This window comes from Pseudonaja textilis, chromosome 1 (genome assembly GCF_049901715.1).
Source record: "Pseudonaja textilis isolate UNSWEBS1 chromosome 1, rPseTex1.2, whole genome shotgun sequence".
In the NCBI taxonomy this organism is placed as follows: domain Eukaryota; kingdom Metazoa; phylum Chordata; class Lepidosauria; order Squamata; family Elapidae; genus Pseudonaja; species Pseudonaja textilis.
Window position 1 is genome coordinate 2879616 of NC_141990.1, and position 22652 is coordinate 2902267.

At 47.6% G+C, this 22652-nt stretch overlaps 1 protein-coding gene across 2 annotated transcripts in view; it reads left to right on the plus strand.

The window, feature by feature from the left end:
• Positions 1–22652, plus strand: part of ABR (ABR activator of RhoGEF and GTPase) — a 146019-nt gene that overhangs the window by 57969 nt on the left and 65398 nt on the right. For both annotated transcript variants that reach the window (XM_087924469.1, XM_087924473.1), the window contains 8 exons: positions 874–995; positions 2094–2259; positions 3822–3944; positions 4555–4630; positions 6030–6134; positions 8566–8640; positions 9926–10023; positions 12481–12612. In XM_087924469.1, the coding sequence (XP_087780595.1) occupies positions 874–995; positions 2094–2259; positions 3822–3944; positions 4555–4630; positions 6030–6134; positions 8566–8640; positions 9926–10023; positions 12481–12612 (897 nt within the window). The remainder of the gene's footprint in view (positions 1–873; positions 996–2093; positions 2260–3821; positions 3945–4554; positions 4631–6029; positions 6135–8565; positions 8641–9925; positions 10024–12480; positions 12613–22652) is intronic.

Here is a 22652-nt window from a genome sequence, read left to right on the forward strand (position 1 = left end):
TATATAGATGGAAGATCTCCCTCTCTCTCTCTCTCTCTCTCTCTCTCTCTCATCTATCTATGCTTTAAAATCATCAGAAATAAATCAGTTACTTTGAAGTAAGATGGGCAGCCTGTAAATTGAATAAATAAATACAAATAAATAAATAAATAGGTACCGGTAAATAAATAAATGCATTAAAATAATCAGGAATAAATAACCCTAACCCAACCGCATGATGACGCAGTGAAAACAAGAAAAATGAGTGGTTTGTAATTTATTTTTTTTAATGTATTGGGGATTTATTGGGCTGTTGTATGATGTTTACAATCGCTTTGAAATGAAATGGACGGCTAGGTAAAGTTAAATATTTATGGAAATGAATTTGATGGCTGAAGCCACCCCTCCGTTGCTGTGAATCGGGGCCTCTTTGTAATTCATCCTAGAATTGAACCCCTTTTTCAAAACAGGGCAGAGCAATTTTTCTGCCCATCCTCGGCATTCAGAGGTCCCAGTTCCCCATAGCCTCTGAGCATGCTATCCTAAACAGGTCCTATCCTGTCCTCCTCATTTAATGACTCCATAATCCCTTGAGGGGTGGAGTCTGAGCAACTGAATGGAACTGAGTGTTTCCTGGCCGGATACCTTTCCTGTTGCCAGTGGGGAGTTTTGTCAGGCAGATAAATTCTCGTTGTGCCCAGAGAGAGAAATATATCTGCCTCTACCAAGGATCGAACTCACAGCCTCCGGATTCTGAGGCGAGAGCTCCACCTCTAGGCCATCGCACCACTCATCCTGTCCTATATATAAAAAGCCACAGGGCCTTTTGTGGAGTTATGGGGTATGATGTGTTTGTTTGTTTGTTTGTTTTTGACTGTTTTCCCTCCTCTGCAGAACCGCCAGCTGGTCAAGGATGGGTTCTTGGTTGAGGTGGCCGAAGGATCTCGCAAGCTGCGCCACGTTTTCCTTTTCACAGACGTTTTACTCTGCGCCAAGTTGAAAAAAACGGGCGTTGGGTGAGTCTCGGCATAACAGGAGCCCATAGGATGGGTTGCAGGGTAGCCATGAAGGGAAGGGAATAGAACCAGAACAGAACAGAATGAGAACAGAACAGAAATGAAACAGAAACATAATAGAATAGAATGGAATTTGAAATAATAGGATAGGATAGGATAGGATAGGATAGGATAGGATAGGATAGGATAGGATAGGATAGGATAGGATAGGAAAGGGAAAGGAAAGGAAAGGAAAGGAAAGGAAAGGAAAGGAAAGGAAGGGAAGGAAGGAAAGGAAGGAAGGAAAGGAAAGGAAAGGAAAGGAAAGGAAAGGAAAGGAAAGGAAAGGAACTAAAATAAAATAGAATAGAATTTAGAATAGAATTTAGAATAGAATTAGAACAGAATTCAAAATACTGTAGGCTCAAATAGGATTTGACATAGAATAGAATTCAGAATAGAATCGAATAGAATTTAACATAGAATTCAGAATAGAATCAAATTTGACATAGAATAAAATAGAATTCAAAATATAATAGAATTTTAGAATAGAATCGAATAGAATTCAGAATAGAATCGAATTTGACATAGAATAGAGTAGAATTCAAAATAGAATAGAATTCAGAATAAAATAGAATTCAGAACAGAATAGAATTGAGAATAGAACACAACACAACAATAGAATAGAATAGAATAGAATAGAATAGAATAGAATAGAATAGAATAGAATAGAATGAGCAGAACAGAATAACAGAGTTGGAAGGAACCTTGGAGGTCTTCTAGTCCAACCCTCTGAATAGAAATTAGAATGGAATGGAGTAGAATAGAATAGAATAGAATAGAATAGAATAGAATAGAATAGAATAGAATAGAATAGAATAGAATTCAGAATAGAGTAGAGTAGAATAGAATAGGGAGAACAGAGAACAGAGAACAGAATAAAGAAGAGAACAGAACAGAACGTATTTTTCTTGGCAACAATAGGGAAGTGGGCCCTCTGGGATCCCCGGGTGGCCTCCCATCCCCGACCTGTTGGCAGGCTGGTCCTCGGTCATCCTTGGGCTGGGCCGGAGGGTTCTAGAGTCGTCCCAGGCCAAGCTCGGCGGTCTTTCTGTGCAGGAAAAACCAGCAGTACGAGTGCAAGTGGTACATCCCCCTGGCGGAGCTGGTCTTCCCGTCCTTGGAAGAGTCCGACTTGTGTCCACACGTCCAGGCCATGCCGGACCACGACCTGGAAGACATGAAGATCAAGATCTCCTCCATGAAGAGCGAAGTGCAGAAGGAGGTCAGTGGAGGGCTGGCGGGCGGGCGGCTTAGTCCCACTTCATAGAGAAAGGTGCTGGGGTCCTCGAACGTACGACCGTTCGTTTAAGCGACCGCTCAAAGTCACGACGGCACTGAAAAAAGGGGCTTGGGACCGTTTTTCACACCTACGACCATCGCAGCCTCCCCAGGGTCACGTGATCAAACCTCAGGCCCTTGGCAACCGGTTCACAGTTATGACGGCCGCGTGTCCTGAGGTCACATGATTCCCCTTGTGGGACCTTGCTGTGGTTCGCCGGCAGCAGGTGAGGACGGCTGAGGTCTCAGAGAGCGAGGACCGAGATGAGGAGCCCGCGTGGGATGCAGGGATGGGGCCAGGACCATCAGGGAGTGGCAGGCTGCCTTCGGAGGTTGTGGAGGCTGGCAGCAGCGATGAAGAGGCCCCCGAGGAGCCTGTGCCCAGGGCGCGTGCGCGCAGGGCCGCTCGAAGGGAAGAGCAGCTACAGCAGCACCAGCGACTCGGGAGTAAGGCTGCAAGGTGTTGGCCCCTCCCTCAAGAGATAAAAGCCAGCTGAGAAACCGGAGTTCTTTGCAGGAAGCAAAGATGTTTTTGCACTCGAGCTTTGTGGATGTTCGGACTCTCTTAGTTTGTGTTTGGAGACTTTTTTTGTGTTTGAAATAGTTCTTGGCAACTTTATCCAGCGTTCTTGGCAGCCTTGACAAGGCTCGTTCTTATCTGGGACAATGAATTTGAAACGGCCTTTGAACCGGGAAGGAACGGAATTTGTAAAGAATCCTTAAAAGGTTTTGCTGTTACCTGTTTCATGGTGGTTTCCTTGGAACCAGGTTTGGGTCAGAATACTCCAGCCCAGCAAAGCCTTCGTTTGTTAAGTGAATCCAGCTTCCCCTTGGACTTGGCTTGTCAGAAGGTCGCAAAAGAAGGACACTGTGACCGTCATAAATACGAGTCAACTGCCAAGGCTCTGAATTTTTGATCGTGTGACCGCAGGGGTTGCCACAAGGACCCTAAGTGTGAAAAAACGGTCGTAAGTCCCTTTTTTTTCCAGTGCGGTTGTACCTTCGAACGGTCATAGAGTGAACTGTTGTAAGTTGAGGGCTACTGGTATGAAAGAGGATCAAGAAAAGGCCGTCTTGAGTTTATTTCTGATGCTGCTTCGTTTTCATCGTCATATTTTCAGTTCGTATTTTCTTACTGGTCTCGGCGCATTTTTCCCTAAGTCCTCCTTGCGGAGAGACAGAAGCGAGGAGGGGGGTTAAAGCCCTTTTGGCTGAGGGTCCAACCGGGAGGTTTGGATCAACGGTCTGAAGTCCTCTTCTTTCTTTCTTTCTTTCTTTCTTTCTTTCTTTCTTTCTTTCTTTCTTTCTTTCTTTCTTTCTTTCTTCTTCTTCTTCTTCTTCTTCTTCTTCTTCTTCTTCTTCTTCTTCTTCTTCTTCTTCTTCTTCTTCTTCTTCTTCTTCTTCTTCTTCCTCCTCCTCCTCCTCCTCCTCCTCCTCCTCCTCCTCCTCCCTCCTCCTCCTCCTCCTCCTCTTCCTCCTCCTCCTCCTCCTCTTCTTCCTCCCCAGAAAGCCAACAAAGGCCAGAGCCGAGCCATGGAGCGCCTGAAGAAGAAAATGTTTGACAACGAGTTTTGGCTGCTGCTCAACTCGCCCTCCATCCCGTTGCGGATCCACAACCGCAATGGCAAAGTAAGGAAGGCCGGGTGGGGATTGGGGACGAGAAGGGGGGCTGTGTAGAAAGTACCTTTGTTCTTCCTCCTCCTCCTCCTCCTCCTCTTCCTCTCTGCAAGCCCCTCCCTCTTCTAGCACTGATGCTGTTCCCTAGTTGGGCCATGAAATGTCTGCAAGTAAACCACCAAGCTCAGAGAGCATTTCAACCCACAGTCCTCCTCCACCACCTCCTCTTCCTTTTCCTCTTCCTCCTCCTCCTCTTCTTCCTCCTCCCCCTCCCCATCCTCCTCTCCACACACCTCCATCCCTTCTAGCAGCGATGATGTTCCCTAGTTGGGCTATGAAATGTCTGCAAGTAAGCCACCAAGCTCAGAGAGCATTTCAACCCATAGTCCTCCTCCACCTCCTCCTCTTCCTTTTCCTCCCCCTCCTCCTCTTCTTCCTCCCCCTCCTCATCCTCCCCTCCCTCCTCTCCACACACCTCCATCCCTTCTAGCACTGATGCTGTTCCCTAGCTGGGTCACGAAAACGTCTGCAAGGCAATGGAGCTCAGAGAGCGCCAAGGACCCCACGGCTGCTCCTAGGAGGTTGCAACGCCCCTTTGACGAAGCCGCCTCTCTCTTTTCAGAGCTACCTGTTCCTTCTGTCCTCGGACTACGAACGGTCAGAATGGAGGGAAGCAATCCAGAAACTGCAAAAAAAAGGCAGGTCATGTGATCGATCGAACATCGCCCCTCCCCCCCCATCCGTTAAGGACCCTTGTGGTTTTTCAGCTGGCGGTCCACAGAACCAGGACTGAGTTCTGAGACTCGTGGGCGTGTTAAATACGATTTTTCTCCCTTTCAGGGGTGTCCGTGGAGGCTGATCTTTGAGTCCGGGGGTGTAGGAGGAGGAGTGGCAGAATCTAGGGGTGGAGTCAAAAGAGGAACCAGCCTAGAATCCCTGCGTAGCCAATTCCCCTCCGGCGCCCTCGACCCTTAACTAACTCTTAAGCAGATACTGACTATATTAGTTGAGAACATTTCTGTGCCTGAGCTATTTATCAATACATCAGTTTAACTGGACATTCCTATGTTCCACCTGATCTTTTGTGCCTGACAAGAAGGGAAGGGAAGGGAAAGAAGAAAGGAAGGAGGGAAAGGAGGGAGGGAGGGAGGGAGAAAAGAAGGAAGGAAGGGGTCAAGTTTAAGAACGAACAAAGGGAGGGAGAAAGAGGAAAAGGGAGGGATGGAGGGAGGAAGGAAGAAAAGAAGGAAGGAAGGGGTCAAGTTTAAGAAGGAACAAAGGGAAGGAGAAAGAGGAAAAGGGAGGGAGGAAGAAAAGAAGGACGGAAGGGGTCAAGTTTAAGAAGGAAGGAATTCTCCAACCGAAACACGTCCATAGCTCAGAGTCATCAATCATGTTCTCCAATTAGGAATTTTCAAGGGCAGAAATTCCGGTCTAACTTAGTTACCATCTTTGCAAGATGAGAATGGAATGCGCTTTCGGTTTTAAACCTCCGCACTGCTCCTTCAAATTTCTTCCCTTCTTCATGGCAACTCTAAAATAAGCATAGAAATATTTTATGAGCACACACACACACACACACACACACACACACAGACAGTCAGGATTCCGACAGTTACCCCCAATTAAATCAGGAGTCTCGAGCCAAACTTCCAAAACTTCAAAAGGATTTATTGGGAGTTAAACTGTCTGGCATTGCCTGGGTGTAGCCGACTCTGAGGCACATCATTCATTGTCACCCTTGACCCTGGTTTTCCCCCCTGCACCCCCTGGGTGTAATCCTAATTCCTATTCTCCAATGGGATGCATCCATAGCCCAGAGTCATCGATCATGCTCTCCAGTTAGAATTTTGGCGTGGCAGAAACTTCAGTCACCTAGTTACTATCTCTGAACAACTATGTGTGGAATGCACTTTCGATTTCCAAGCTGCTGCACTGCTCCCCCCTCCTTTTCTGTTGGCAGCTCTAAAAAGACCATAAAAATATTTTATGAGTTGACATTCAGCTCCCCTCACTTCTTGAAGGTGACCCGTAACAACACAAAAAGAAAACCAATGTATTTCTGGCTTTTCGCTAAACTTTTGCTGTTCCCCTTAGATCTCCAGACTTTTGTGCTGAGTTCTGTGGAGCTGCAGTACCTGATGGGATCCTGCTTCAAGCTACGGACTGTCCACAACATTCCACTGACCTGCAACACCGACGGTGAGTGCGCTCACGACCCAGCTGCTCCTGGCACCATCGATCTGCATGATTGCAAATCGGCAACGGGCTTCGTTTACGCCTCCCACAGTCACGGGAAGGGGCTGGACTTTGCAGTGACTCTGGGTATCTTACGCAGGTGGTCCTCGAGTTACGGCCAGGACTGAGCCCCAAAATTTATGTTGCTAAGTGAAACGTTGGTTCAGTGAGGTTTGCCCCATTTCATATGACTTGTCTTGCCACGTTCGATTAGTCATCCAGTCGTTAAGTGAATCCAGCTTTCTCCCATTGTCGGAAGGTCGCAAAAGGGGAATCGCGTGGTCCCAGAATGCTGCGACCGTCGTAAATGTGAATCAAGCATCCGCATGTCACTCGCGTGACCCTGGGCAGGCTGCAACAGATCATAAGTGTGAAAAATGGTCGTAAGTCCCCTTTTTCAATGCCATTGTAACTTCAAATGGTCACTAAGCGAACTGTTGTAAGTCAAGGACTGCCTGTAATTTAAAAATAAAACAAAAAAAGCAACACACAGATAGTCCTTCAGTTCGTTCAGTGACTGTTTAAAGTTACGACGGCACCGGAAAAGTGACTTACGACCGTTTTTCACACCTGCGACTTGTTTTTCACACTTTTGACCAGTCACGTGATTAAAACTCAGGTGCTGATTCATATTTACGACGGTTGCAGCGTCTCAGGGTCACAATGATCCCCTTTTGAGACCTTCTGACCAGCCACGACCACGGCGAAGCCAGATTCGCTTAACAACCGCACGACTCACTTAATGACTGCAGGGATTCCCTTCACAAACCTGGTGAGGAAGGGGTCGCAACAAGGGAGGGGAACCTCACTGAACCACCATCTCGCTTGGCGGCGGAAAGGTTGGGCTCCACACACGCGGTGCGTAAGTCGAAGACCATGCCTGGTCTTCTGGTTCCCGTTTATGACAAGTGCAAAGCGCCAGGTGTCCAGTTGGTCCTTTTTCCCACCAGCAGGTGGCGCTGTGCCTACAAAATAATTGCTTTTGCAAACTATCCCGAAAATTATATATATATATATATATATAATTTCCTGCTTTCTTGAAACGTGGAGGAGGCCACGAAACAATTTTTTTTTAAAAAAAACTTAATACTTGGAGTTGTTAAGTCATAAGATGCTCGGGAAAAGTTGCGGCCAATTAAGCTAACTTTTTTTTTTTACTTGTTCAGATGATTGCCGGAGAGAGCCCTCGGTCGCTAAAAGCAGCACGTGGGAGCAAAGCCCAGTGGGGAGGGGGGCCTCCTTCCCACTAATTTGACCCCCAATTAGTGGCTCCTCTGCCTTCTGCAAGCACCCCTGCCCTCCTTCATTAACGGCTCCCCGCCTGCGACCGGGCGGATCTCTCTTTTTAGCGGGGTGATTTGCCTCCTTAGCATTTCTTGGGGTTGCAACCATTCTGACCTCGTGAAAAGGAAATAAAAACCATTCCTGCCTTTTTTGGTAAATGGTTTTTTTTAAAAAAAAAAACAAAAATTTATATCCTTACTGTTGGATGGTTGTTGGTTCCTTTTCTCCTTTTCGTTTTGCGTAGGAACTTTGGAAATGAAATAAAAATTTGTGGGAAGAAAAATAAATAAATAAAGCCACCTCTCTTCTCTCTCTCCCTCCCTCCCTCTATCCTCCCACTCTCTCTCCCTTTCCCTCTCTCTCTCACCCTCCCTCTCTCTTTCTCTCCCTCCCTCTGTCCCTCCCTCTGCCCCCCTCCCTCCCTCCTCTCTCTCTCTCCTTTCTCTCTCTCTCCCCCTCTCCCTCTTCCTCTCTCCCTTTCTCTCTCCTCCTTTCTCTTTCTCTCCCTCCTACTCCCTCCCTCCCTCTCTCTCTCTCCCTTTCTCCCTCCCTCCCTCTTCCTCTTTCCCTTTCTCTCTCCTCCGCTCTCTTTCTCTCCCTCCCTCCCTCCGTCTCTCTCCCTCCCTCCCCCTCCCCCTCTTCCTCTTTCCCTTTCTCTCTCCTCCTCTCTCTTTCTCTACCTCCCTCCCTCCCTCTCTCTCCCTCCCTCCCCCTCCCCCTCTTCCTCTCTTCCTTTCTCTCTCCTCCTCTCTCTTTCTCTCCCTCCCTCCCTCTCTTTCTCTCCCTCCCTCTCCCTCTCTCTCTCCCTTTCTCTCTCTCTCCCCCTCTCCCTCTTCCTCTCTCCCTTTCTCTCTCCTCCGCTCTCTTTCTCTCCCTCCCTCCCTCCGTCTCTCTCCCTCCCTCCCCCCTCCCCCTCTTCCTCTTTCCCTTTCTCTCTCCTCCTCTCTCTTTCTCTACCTCCCTCCCTCCCTCTCTCTCCCTCCCTCCCCCCCCTCCCCCTCTTCCTCTCTTCCTTTCTCTCTCCTCCTCTCTCTTTCTCTCCCTCCCTCCCTCTCTTTCTCTCCTCCCTCTCTTTCTCTCTCTCTCTCTCTTTATGGTCCCTCCTCCACAGATGACAAACTTCAAGGAATGTGCGGCTTTCTACACGTCATTCTCCACTCGGTCAAGGGCTTCAAGCAATCTGCCAGTAAGTGCCAGATTGATTGAGTGGATCTAATTACATTATTATTATTATTATTATTATTATTATTATTATTATTATTATTATTATTATTATTATTATTATTATTGGGATCTTCCCTGGGGCTTCCCTTCTCCAGAGCCTTGTATAGCATAATTGGACCCAGCTGCAGCTCCACCCGGGGAGGATCAGGGGTCATCCAGGCGAACCCCCTATTGTGTGGTCATTTTGCAAGGGATGGATCATCTGGGGCTCCCAATCAACCAAGGAACCCACAGTCCTCCCCCCCATCCTCCTCCCTGCAAACATCCCCCCTTCTAGCACTGATAATGTTCTCTAGCTGGGTCATCAAACATCTGCAAGTAAACCTCCCAAGATCAGAAAGCTTCCACTCCCAGAATCCCCCAGCCAGGCTTTTTTAAGAGGGAGGGCTTCCACCCCTGAATCCCCCAGCCAGGATGCTTTAAGAAAGGAGGGCTTCCACTCCCAGAATCCCCCAGCCAGCCTGCTTTAAGAGGGAGGGCTTCCCCTCCCAGAATCCCCAGCCAGGATGCTTTAAGAGGGGAGGGCTTCAACTCCCAGAATCCCCAGCCACAATGCTTTAAGAGGTGTGGACTTCCACTCCCAGAATCCCCCAGCCAGGATGCTTTAAGAGGGGGGGCTTCCACTCCCAGAATCCCCCAGCCAGGATGCTTTAAGAGGAGGGCTTCCTCTCCCAGAAGCCCCCAGCCAGCCTGCTTTAAGAGGGAGGACTTCCACTCCCAGAATCCCCAGCCAGGATGCTTTAAGAGGGAGGGCTTCCACTCCCAGAATCCCCCAGCCAGCATGCTTTAAGAGGGGAGGGCTTCCACTCCCAGAATCCCCCAGCCAGCCTGCTTTAAGAGGGAGGGCTTCCACTCCCAGAATCCCCCAGCCAGCCTGCTTTAAGAGGGAGGACTTCCACTCCCAGAATCCCCCCAGCCAGGATGCTTTAAGAGGGGGACTTCCACTCCCAGAATCCCCAGCCAGGTTGATTTAAGAGGGGAGGACTTCCACTCCCAGAATCCCCAGCCAGGATGCTTTAAGAGGGGGGCTTCCACTCCCAGAATCCCCCAGCCAGGATGCTTTAAGAGGGGAGGACTTCCACTCCCAGAATCCCCCAGCCAGGATGCTTTAAGAGGGGAAGACTTCCACTCCCAGAATCCCCCAGCCAGCCAAAGTTAGGAAACTCTGACCTGAGGGATGAATTTTAAGAGATTCCCCCACTCGAAAGATAAAATGGATTTCCTATTTTCCTTCCTAATCTCCTTAGACCTCTACTGTACTCTGGAAGTCGACTCTTTCGGGTATTTTGTCAGCAAAGCCAAAACACGCGTTTTCCGGGACACAACGGAGCCCCAGTGGAACGAGGTAAGCCATCCGCAATGCCTCTGAGCAGGTACAGAGTGCCTCCCCACTGTTTCCCACCAGGGCAAAATAATTTTCAAAACCCCTTTCTCCCCTTCTGTTGGCAACTCCAAAATGCCCATAGAAATATTTTATGAGTTGACATCCATAAGGAAAGCCAGATTCGCTTAACGACCGGGTTACCCACTTATCAACTGCAGTGATTCACTTAACAGCGGTGGTTACCAACTTCACCCATGCAATGATTCACTGAACGACAAATGCAATAATTCACATTTCTCTTTGCAAGAAAAGCCATATAATGGGCGAAAGTTTCCTCAGCAAAGGACTCCCTTAGCGAGATAAATTTTGGGCTTGGTTGCGGTCATAACTTGAGGTGACCTTGTAACGATCTGAACGCAGGCTGAGCTGGACAGATTAAAAATAAAAGACAAAAAGAAGACTCAGATTACTTCTTGACATTTTTATGAGTGGTTAAAAACAAGGGGTAGAAGTTAGAGGAAGAAAAAGGATGAACAATCTTATTAAAAACAGGGATGATATAACTATAATCACTATAAGTATTAAGAATATGAGTGAGTTAAACACAGAGAATGGGAATTGTACGGTATGGGAACTATCATAGCACGGGTGGGATGCAAATACTTTTACTACTGGTTCTGTGGGCAGTTTGAACCAGTAGCATCCAATCCACCCCCCGTATCATAGTATTATCAGAGCTGTTAATTTATGTGCTATTATGTATTATTAGTCTTATTATTTGTAAATGGGACAATATTTTTTACAGTATTAGCTATGCTTTTTTTGTAAATAATATACCCGGACAAAACGCTGTATTCTAAAAAAATGCTTATGAATAAATCCTAAAAATAAATATAAAAAAAATAATGGTCTGAACCCATGTGGGGCACCCCCAGCCATTTCTCAACAAAGAATTCTCGGAAAGAAACGATGTGCAATTATCAATTTATTGTACAAGCTGAAGATGACCTAAGAAGGCAGCTGGGAATTCGATTATTTTATTTATTAATCCAATTGAAAGGCCTCCGGACTCTTGCCAGAGTCATTCTTGTTGCCAGTGTGAGAAGGTGCCTGCTTTCGTTTCTAGAAAAAGCTCTACTGCGGGCAATACTAGTCCTCGACATACGACCGTCATAGAGCTGCCCTTTTTTCACACTTAACGACCGTTACACCATCTCCAGGCTCATTGGATCAAAGTTCAGACGCTTGGGGCAACCGATTCATATTTATGACGTGTCACAGCGTCCCGGGGCATCTCGTGATCTCCCTTTAGTGACCTCCCAAGAAGCCAAGTCGGATTCACTTAACGACCGACAATTCGCTGAACAGCCCCCAAGGACGTAAAACGGGGCAAAACTCAGTTAACCTTGTTCAGCACTGGCAAGTTTGGGCTGACTAAACGGCCGTGAAGTCAAGGAATTCTTGTATGATCCAACATGGCTACTCTGAAAATGAGTTTGTGTTTAGTCATGTTTCCATGGTGTAATTATTTGACAATTTGCTGTAATACAGGGGGACCTCGACTCATGACCACAATGGGGGCCACCAAATTTTTGTTCATGACCTTTCGTGTCACTGTTGTTAAGTGAACCACCGCAGTTCTTAAGTCAGTCCCATGGTCATTAAGTGAATCAGGCTTCCCACCCACATTGACTTTGCTCGTTGGATGGTCGCAAAAGGGGACCCTGTGACCCCTCCACCCCATCCAGGGACGCTGCGACCATCATAAGTATCAAACCCGTTGCCAAACGTCTGAATTTGGATCACGTCGCCAGGGTTATGCTGTGTCGTAATGACGAGGCAGCCGAGGTGTTTGATCATGATCCATTGAATCCTGATGGACTTTATTGGAGTCTAGTCTTGCATTTATACACATTTTTAGTAATCCTCCAACGTTGGTTAACTTTGGTTTCTGCTTAACTTTCGTTACTGTTTAGCATAGTAATTAACACAATTAATTATCTCTAGTTAAAGTCCAACATATGTTTACTTCCTCTCTCTAATCCTCCTTTACATTAGTGAGTTGTATTTGCTTATAAACATTCCTTATCTGAGGTTTGCCATCCAAGATAAGGACATTCCTGCAATTACAACTCTACAATGCTGCAGCGGTCGTAAGTGTGAAACTTGGTCGTAACTCTGCTTTTTCCCTTGCCGTCGTAACTTCAAACGGTCACTAAAATGGACCGTTGTATGTCGGAAGACTGCCTGTACCGAGTGTCCGAATTTGAGATCGCCTGAGCACAAGGGATGCTGAAACCGTTGTAAAACTGGTCCTATGTCCCTTTTTTGTCAGCCCCGGTTGTGACTTACAACCGTCACTAAGTGAACGGTTGTAAGTCAAGGACTGCCTGTATTCTCGCTTTTTTCTTCTTCTTCGCGTTCTCTAAAACGGCGGCTGCTTCTCTTAAACTTCTCCCTCGCTGTCTGATTCTGCAGGAATTTGAGATTGAGCTGGAAGGCTCCCAGTACCTGCGCATCCTCTGCTACGAGAAATGCTACGACAAGACTAAGCTGAACAAAGACAACAACGAAATTGTCGATCGGATCGTGGGCAAGTGGCAAGTCCAGGTGCGGGGATTGTAGCACACGTGGCTGCGGGGTGTGTGTGTGGGGGAAACAGCGGTCTCTTTTCACAAATCTTTCACGAGTCGGAGGGAGAGGAGGCTGTGGGTTGCGTTCTCCTTGCAAGGAGAAAACTAGCAGGTCAAGAAAACAGATGAAACCCTCCCCGCCCCCATGTTTTATGATAGGTGGACTTCCACTCCCAGAATCCCCCAGCCAGGATGCTTTAAGAGGGAGGGCTTCCACTCCCAGAATCCCCAGCCAGCCTTCTTTAAGAGGAGGGCTTCCACTCCCAGAATCCCCCAGCCAGGTTGCTTTAAGAGGGAGGGCTTCCACTCCCAGAATCCCCAGCCAGCCTGCTTTAAGAGGGGAGGACTTCCACTCCCAGAATCCCCAGCCAGCCTTCTTTAAGAGGGGAGGACTTCCACTCCCAGAATCCCCAGCCAGCCTGCTTTAAGAGGGGAGGACTTCCACTCCCAGAATCCCCCAGCCAGGTTGCTTTAAGAGGGAGGGCTTCCACTCCCAGAATCCCCCAGCCAGCCTGCTTTGCTAAGAGGGGAGGGCTTCCACTCCCAGAATCCCCCAGCCAGCCTTCTTTAAGAGGGAGGGCTTCCACTCCCAGAATCCCCCAGCCAGCCTGCTTTAAGAGGGAGGACTTCCACTCCCAGAATCCCCCAGCCAGGTTGCTTTAAGAGGGAGGGCTTCCACTCCCAGAATCCCCCAGCCAGCCTGCTTTAAGAGGGAGGGCTTCCACTCCCAGAATCCCCCAGCCAGCCTGCTTTAAGAGGGGAGGACTTCCACTCCCAGAATCCCCCAGCCAGCCTGCTTTAAGAGGAGGGCTTCCACTCCCAGAATCCCCAGCCAGCCTGCTTTAAGAGGAGGACTTCCACTCCCAGAATCCCCCAGCCAGCCTGCTTTAAGAGGGGAGGACTTCCTCCCAGAATCCCCCAGCCAGCCTGCTTTAAGAGGGAGGACTTCCACTCCCAGAATCCCCCAGCCAGCCTGCTTTAAGAGGGGAGGACTTCCACTCCCAGAATCCCCAGCCAGCCTGCTTTAAGAGGGAGGACTTCCACTCCCAGAATCCCCCAGCCAGCCTGCTTTAAGAGGGGAGGACTTCCACTCCCAGAATCCCCCAGCCAGCCTGCTTTAAGAGGAGGGCTTCCACTCCCAGAATCCCCCAGCCAGCAGGCTTTAAGAGGGGAGGGCTTCCACTCCCAGAATCCCCCAGCCAGCCTGCTTTAAGAGGGGAGGACTTCCACTCCCAGAATCCCCCAGCCAGCCTGCTTTCTTATTGTTTTAATAAAAGAATAACATAGTTGGAATGGTCCTTGTCCGTCTTCTACCCAACTCTCTAATGTTATATTTCTCAACTTTGCTTACTTTCATTGGAGTCCATTCATGGCAGGATGCCGGCTGGGGAATTCTGGGAGTCGAAGTCCCCACCCCTGCAATTCGAGAGTTGGACTAATAAATGTGACGAACAAGGGGCAGCTTAGAAAAACAGTCAAAAGCTTGATTCAATGTGTTGCTTTTTCATACTGGTGTTAAGAGCTGGGACCACTTTGGTGTTGTTCACGATTTGCGTCGTACTCCGGGATTGGCAAGAGTTATAAAGAAAGCAAAATGGAAGACAATATTTGTAGTTCGGGGCAATTGTGTTTTGGTGCTCTTGGAGTTTGGTGGTTTTCCTGCAGACGTTTCACGACCCAGCTAGGTAATACCATCAATGCTAGAAGGGAGAGTGTGGCTCTCTGAGAGGGGGAAGGAAGGAGGAGGATGGGGAGGAGGAGGATGGCTGAGGGGTCCTTGGTGCTCTCTGAGGTTGATTCTTTTCTCGCGGACGTTTCATGACCCAACTAGGTAACATCATCAATACCATAAGGAAGTGACATTTGTGTGCAGGAGGAGGAGGAGGAAGAGGAGTGTCATGCCCCTGTCAGAGTCTGAATGCGAGGAGGAAGCCGAACAGCCGAGAGGGAGCAGGAGGGTGGCTCTGTTGGCTGGCGAGCAAATCGAGGAAGGGCAAAGTCCGGCTGGGCAGAGCAGGGGAGGTGTAGAACAAGGGAGAGGGAATTGGGAGGAAGACCCAGGCCTACCCTCTCTTCATCCAAGGGCACGCAGGGAGGAACGGAGAAAGGAGCAACGTGGGATGTGTGGCTTACGGGGGAGGAAAGGGCCACGGTCCCCTCCATTAGCCACAGCTGGGAAGAGAGTTTAAAAGAGATGCACGCTGCGTGTGGCAGCGGCTGGGAACAAACATGAGTTTATCTTGTATCGACGTGGCGGATCTGTGTTCCTGGTGTCTTCCCAACCACGTGAGTTTTGCAATGTTTTCAAATCTGGAATTGTTGCTCCGGACTAAGGACTTCCTTTTGCCTTGATTGGACTTATAGTGACATTTTTTTTGTCGACCACGTTTTGGACTTGATTCTCTGCAGCCCAAGGCTGTTCCTGGGAGGGTTTGTTTTTTTCCAGCCCAGAAGGTAACCTGGACGTTGGGGGCAAAGTTGGAGATAATAAAGGGACTCTTCTTGCTTATCTGACTGTGTTGCCTTTGGGCCACGTCCCTTCGGGTCATCACAAGGAGGAGGAATAATGTGGGGTCCTTGGTGCTTTCTGAGCTGGGTGGTTTTCTTGCAGATATTTCATGACCCAACTGGGTAACATCATCAAGGCTAGAAGGAAGTGGAATTTGTAAGAGAGAGGAGGAGGGGGAGGAAGGACGGAAGGAAGGAGGAAGGAAGGAAAGGAAGGAGGAAGGAAGGAATGGAAGGAGGAAGGAAGGAAGGAAGGAAGGAAGGAAGGAAGGAAGGAAGGAAGGAAGGAAGGAAGGAAGGAAGGTGTTAACCTTGGTTCTCTCTGAGCTTGATGGTTTTCTTCCTGGCGTTTCATGACCCAACTAGGTAACGTCATCAATGCTAGAAGTGGAATTTGTAAGAGAGAGGAGGAGGGGGGAGGAAGGAGAAGGAAGGAAGGAAGGAAGGAGGAAGGAAGGAAGGAAAGGAAGGAAGGAAGGAAGGTGGATGTTAACCTGGTTCTCTCTGAGCTTGATGGTTTTCTTCCTGGCGTTTCATGACCCAACTAGGTAACGTCATCAATGCTAGAAGTGGAATTTGTAAGAGAGAGGAGGAGGGGAGGAAGGACGGAAGGAAGGAAGGAAGGAAGGAGGGGAGGAAGGAAGGAAAGGAAGGAAGGAAGGAAGGTGTGTAACCTTGGTTCTCTCTGAGCTTGATGGTTTTCTTCCTGGCGCTTTCATGACCCAACTAGGTAACGTCATCAATGCTAGAAGTGGAATTTGTAAGAGAGAGGAGGAGGGGGAGGAAGGACGGAAGGAAGGAAAGGAAGGAAGGAGGGGGAGGAAGGAAGGAAGGAAGGAAGGAAGGAAGGAAGGTGGGTGTTAACCTTGGTTCTCTCTGAGCTTGATGGTTTTCTTCCTGGCGTTTCATGACCCAACTAGGTAACGTCATCAATGCTAGAAGTGGAATTTGTAAGAGAGAGGAGGAGGGGAGGAGGAAGGACGGAAGGAAGGAAAGGAAGGAAGGAGGGGAGGAAGGAAGGAAAGGAAGGAAGGAAGGAGGGAAGGAAGGAAAGGAAGGAGGGGGAGGAAGGAAGGAGGGAGGGAGGGACGAAGGAAGGAAGGACGGAAGGAAGGAAGGAAGGAAGGAGGGAAGGTGTTAACCTTGGTTCTCTCTGAGCTTGATGGTTTTCTTCCTGGCGTTTCATGACCCAACTAGGCAACGTCATTAGTGCCAGGAAGGAGGAACCTACTCTGATCTCTGCAAGAGAGCGTTTCATTCCAAGTAGCCAAAAATCTGGAATTCCAGAAACCCCTTATTTTGACCGACCCTGTTCATCCAAAACCAGAAACTTTTGGCTAGAACCTGATTTAAATAGGGTGTTTTTTTTCCTTATTCTTGTTTAGGAGGGTTTTGCAAACATCAGCCTGGGTCTGGCAACCTCTTTTCTGGCGAAGAATTTTTTTATTCAAAGGCGGAAAGTCTTGTTGGCTGAAGCTCAACTTCATCGGATGAGATGCAATTTCTTTTTTTTTTAAATGCACCTTTTATTTTAAAACTGTGTCCGAAAAGGAGATTGCCAGACTCCTTAGGAGTTTTTGTCGAGCTGACATAGTTAGAGCGTTGTGTTCTCCTTCCTTTTCCAATTCTTTTCCACTTCCTGTTTTATTTCTCTTCCTACGATCTGAACTGCTGCAAAATTCAACGGAGAAAGAGAGAGAGAGAGAATGAGAGAGAAAGAAAGAAGGAGGGAGAGAATGAGAGAATGAATGAGAGAGAGAATGAGAGAGGGAGAGAGAATGAGAGGGGGAGAGAATGAGAGGGGAGAGAGGGAGAAACAGACAGGGAGAGAATGAGAGAGAGAATGTGTGTGTGTGAGTGAGTGAGAGAGAGAGAGAGAGAGAGAGAGAGAGAGATGAGAGAGAATGAGAGAACGAGAGAGAAAGAAAGAAGGAGGGAGAGAAGGAGAGAATGAATGAGAGAGAGAATGAGAATGAGAGAACGAGAGAGAAAGAAAGAAGGAGGGAGAGAATGAGAGAATGAATGAGAGAGAGAATGAGAGAACGAGAGAGAAAGAAAGAAGGAGGGAGAGAATGAGAGAGGGAGAGAGAATGAGAGGGAGAGAGAGGGAGAAACAGACAGGGAGAGAATGAGAGAGAGAATGTGTGTGTGTGTGTGTGAGAGAGAGAGAGAGAGAGAGAGAAAGAGAGAGAGAGAGAGAGAGAGGTTACCATGCCCAGCTGTTAATGTCAGGATTCCAGCAATTGCCCTAATTAAATCGTGATCCTCGAGCCAAACTTCAAAAAACTTCAAAGGATTCCTTAGAGGTGACATACTGGCACTGCCCTGTATGAAGCCAACTCTGGCATACATAATTTAACTGTCACGTGTGACCCTGTTTCGCCTCCCCTCTCCCCCCAGGTGTGTCATAAATCAGATTCTCCAACTGAGCCCTGGGCTGGGTGTCATAAATCGTGTTCTCCAATTAAATACATTTGTGGGCAAAAGCTCTGGTATTTTAGTTACAGTCTTTTAAAGATAACAGCCGGAATGTGCTTTCAATTTCAAACTGCTGCCCAGTGGGCTTGAAAGGCCAGCAAAACACACACACACACAGTTGGGAAGATGCCAGGAACTCAGGTAAGCCTTGAGGATACCAGATAATTCATGATTTTCTCCCAACAAGTTGCTGTGCGCAGCTTCCCTTTTTAAACACTTGTGTTCCCAGCTGCAGCTCATGAAGGGAATCGGGGCCCTTTCCTCCCCCGTAAGCCACGCAACCCCCGTTGCTCCCTTCTCCGTTCCTCCCTGAGTGCCCTAGGATGAAGAGGGGATGGGCCTGGCTCTTCCTCCAAATTCCCTCTCCCTTGTTCTACCTCTCCCCTGCTCTGCCCAGCCGGCCTTTGCCCTTCCCCAGTTTCTTCCGCACCCAACGGAGCCACACTCCCGCTCCCTGTCCGCTGCTTGACCTCCCCCTCCAAATCAGATTCTGACAGGGGCATGACAGGCAGGGTGTCATCATTCACGTTCTCCACTTCAATATATTTGCGGGCCGAAGCTCTGGCATTTCAGTTACAACCTTTTAAAGATAAAGAGTTGGAATGTACTTTCGCTTCCAAACTGCGTCACTACTTTTCCAGATTTCCTTCCTCCCCCACTCCTCATTTTTTTTTTAATGGCAACTATTAAAACAGGCCTAGGAATGTTTTAGGATAGACCGTTAATTTCTCTCCTCTCGGTAGGGTCTACAGGTCGTCCTTGACATACGACCACCACGCCAGCCCCCCCAATTCCCATTGCTAAGCGAGGCCGTGGTGAAGTGAGAGCGTGTGGCCCCGTTTTACGGCCACCTATGTTGTTATCAGAGAGTCGTTGCAATGCTTCCGTTTGGAACACGGTCGTTAAGCAAATCCGGCTCCCCCTGTTGAGTTTGCCGGTTGGGAAGGGTGACCGTCATAAATGTAAATCCCTCGCCCAAGTGTCCGAAATTTTGATCCCGTGACCGTCGGGGGGGGCTACTGCAACGGTCGTCACGCGGGGAAAACGGCCCTTTTAGTTCAGAGCCATTGTAACTAGTAACGAACGGTCACGAAAACGAACCGTCGTACGCCGAGGACTCCCTGCAACGCATCGTTCTCCTGGGGCCTTGCAGATTTTCACCCAAAGGTTTTTTGGGGGGGCTGTTTTATCACCTAGCAGCATTTTTTACTGCAAGCTCTTCGACGTGTGCCAGGGGTTCAAGTTTCATCCTCCCCTCCTCTCAGGAAGGGGGAGGGGGTGCCAGCAGGATGCTTTCTCAAGCTGTGCCCCCCCACCTACCCACCCACCCCGATGCCAGGCTGTGGCACCGCCGGTTCCTTTGTGCCAAGACAGTAATTCCCCCCGTTGGAGGCGTGCTTTTTCCTGTCTCGCTGTTCTCTTCTCCATCTGTACGTTTATCGTCTCAGTCGGAGTCTGTCCCAGATAGATTGTGCCCGGGAAGAGAGAGAGAGAGAGAGAGAGAAAGAGAAAAAAATGCCCTTGGATTAAGGACAAAAATAAGAATTATTATAATTCGGGGATACCAATGCCAGCGAACTGATTTGCCATTTAGGGACGTAGGTTTGCTACACTGAGGTGCCCGGATTATAAACATTATAATTAGAATACCTAAATGGGCACAGGTAATGCTCGTTTTACAACCACGGTTGAGCTAAGGGAAGGAGGCAACCTGCTATGTGAATCAGAATAGGGCTGGTAGGGACCTCGAAGGTCTTCTAGTCCAACCCCCTGCTCAGACAGGAGATACATTTCAGACAAGCAGCGGTCCAGTCTCTTCTTAAAAACCTCCAGTAGGTAGGTAGGTAGGTAGGTAGGAAAAGAAAGAAGGAAGGAAGGAAGGAAGGAAGGAAGGAAGGAAGGAAGGAAGGAAGGAAGGAAGGAACAGAGTTGGAAGGGACCTTGAGGTCATCTAGTCCAACCCCTGCTCCAACAGGAGATACTATACCATTTCAGACAAGCAGCTGTCCAGTCTCTTCTTAAAAACCTCCAGTAGGTAGGTAGGTAGGTAGGAAAAGAAAGAAAGAAAGAAAGAAAGAAAGAAGGAAGGAAGGAAGAAGAAGGAAGAGGAAGGAAGGAAGGAAAAAAGGAAGGAACAGAGTTGGAAGGGACCTTGGAGGTCATCTAGTCCAGCCCCTGCTCCAACAGGAGATACTATACCATTTCAGACAAGCAGCTGTCCAGTCTCTTCTTAAAAACCTCCAGTAGGTAGGTAGGTAGGTAGGTAGGAAAAGAAAGAAAGAAAGAAAGAAAGAAAGAAAGAAAGAAAGAAAGAAAGAAAGAAAGAAGGAAGGAAGGAAGAAGGAAGGAAGGAAGGAAGGAAGGAAGGAAAAAGGAAGGAACAGAGTTGGAAGGGACCTTGGAGGTCATCTAGTCCAGCCCCCTGCTCCAACAGGAGATACTATACCATTTCAGACAAGCAGCTGTCCAGTCTCTTCTTAAAAACCTCCAGTAGGTAGGTAGGTAGGTAGGAAAAGAAAGAAGGAAGGAAGGAAGGAAGGAAGGAAGGAAGGAAGGAAAGAAAGAAAGAAAGAAAGAAAGAAAGAAAGAAAGAAAGAAAGAAAGAAAGAAAGAAAGAAAGAAAGGAAGGAGTTGGAAGGGACCTTGGAGGTCATCTAGTCCAACCCCCTGTTCAAGCAAGAAATCGTATGCAATTTGACAAAAACAGAGACTGTCTAGTCTCTTCTTTAACAGGCCTTTAATCCTCTTAGTCGCTCTTCTCTGCACTTTTTCCAAAACCTCAACATCTTTTTTTTTGTCACGTGGAGACCAAAACTGGATGCAGAATATTCCAGGTGTGGTCCTTACTAAGGCTTTACAAAGCGGTGCTAATACTTCACACCTGATTTTGGTTCTATGCCTCTGTTTAGACAACCAAGGATTGTATTCATTTTTGGGGGCTGCTTCTGCTGCACACGGCTGGCTCATCTTTAAGTGATTGTCCACTAGGACTCCAAGGTCCATCTCACAGTAACTGTTTTTGAGCCAGGATTTGCCTAATTCTGTACTTGGACCGTTGCCTTTTCCTGCCCAGGTGTAAAACCTTGCTTTTTCTCCACATTAAATTTCATTTTATTAGATAGGGCCCAGGGTTCGAGTCTGTCAAGATCCCTCTGGATCTTGAGCCAATCTTCTTGGGTGTTGGCTCTTCCTGCCAGCTTGGTATCATCTGCAAATTTGATGAGTTCCCCTTCTATTCCCTCATCTAAGTCCTTTATGAATATATTAAAAAGTACATTTTACCAACCTTTCTTGCCAGGGGGTTTAAATGAATCACCGCAGTTGCTCAGTTAATAACACAACTGCGACCAATTGGAAGTTATAACAGCCCCGAAAAAAGTGACTTGTGACCATTTTTCACACTTTACGGCCATTGCAGCTTCCCTTGGTGACGTGATCAACATTGGCGACACTTGGCAACTGGCATGTGCTCCTGACAGTTGTTGTCAACTCATAAAACATTTGAAAATGGAATAGAATTTGAAAATAATAGAATAGAAATTAGAATAGAATAGAAAATTCTTTATTAGCCAAGTGTGATTGGACACACAAGGAATTTGTCTTTGGTGCAAATGCTCTCAGTGTACATAAAAGATACAGGAAGTCAAGAGTGAAGAATCATAAGGTACTTTGTAAATAGTTGGAATAGGTATTTAAAATCTGAATTTGTCAATTCATAAAACATTTCTAGGCCTGTTTTAGAGTTGCCATGAAGTGCGAAATAAATTTGAAAGAGCAATGCTGGCAGCTTAAAACCGAAAGTGCATTCCATTCTTATCTTGCAAAGATTGTAACTAAGCTACCGGAATTTCTGCCGGGAAAATTCCTAATTGGAGAACGTGATTGTTGACTCTCAGCTATGAACGTGTTTCGGTTGGAGAATATGAATTATGATACACCCAGAGGGGTTGTGGGGGCAGGGGAGAAACCAGGGTCAAGGGCGACAGTGAATTACGTGTCTCAGAACCGTCTTTATGCAGGTCATGCTGACATGCGCGCTCCTAATAAATCCTTTGAAGGTTTTGAAGCTCGGCTTCGAGACTCATGATTTAATTAGGGGCGACTGCCGGAATCCTGACAGTTTAGTGCCTCGGGGTCACATGATCCCCTCTTGCGACCTATTGACAAGCAAACTCAATGAGGAGGCCAGATTCACTTAACAACCGTGTGACTCATTTACCCACTGCAGTGATTCCCTTAAGAAGTGAGGCCAGAAAGGTAAAATCGGACAAAATTCACTTAACAACCGTCTCGCTTAGCAACGGAAATTCCAGACTCCATTGTGGCCTTAAGTTGAGGATCATTAAATGGCTCGTACGATGTGTTGTCACCGGAGGGGAGCGGGTGGGAGGTTGTTTTATTTTATTATTTTATTATACATGATTCTTTTATTAGTTTTATTGTTTTTATATAGGCGGCAATATAAATCTCCTAAATGAATAGATAAATTACTTGCAATTTCTTAGGGACACCTGTAAGGTTTTTGGGGAACACAATTGGAACACCCCTGTCCTTTACGGCGCTACCAAGAACATCTCCTTCGGTGTGGGTTTAAGGAAATGTACTTTTTTGCAAGTGTGATAGAAATATGTGGAGAAATTCGTTCTTGATATTTGTCATGATTGTTCCACTCGTCTACCAATGGGATTCGGAGCCAGACCTTAAAAATGCTCAGGTGTGTTGTTTGTTCTCTGCGAATGGTGCAAGATTGTCGTTTTGTCCTCGCTCTTTCGCGCCGAGCCTCGTTATGCCGAAAATATCAGACGGCGCCGCTAGGAATTCAAGACTTTCTCCAAAGCCGGTGCTTGAGTTTGTATTTGAGGACAGGTTGTCCTCATCTTACGACCACAATCCAGGCTGAAATTTCCATTTGCTAAGTGAGAGAGAGAGAGAGCGGTTCAGTGAATGTTGGTTTGTTTTGCGACCATTCTCGCCACGGTCGTTAAGCTGATCGCCGCGGTTGTTAACGTTAGTCCCACGGTCGTTCAGTGA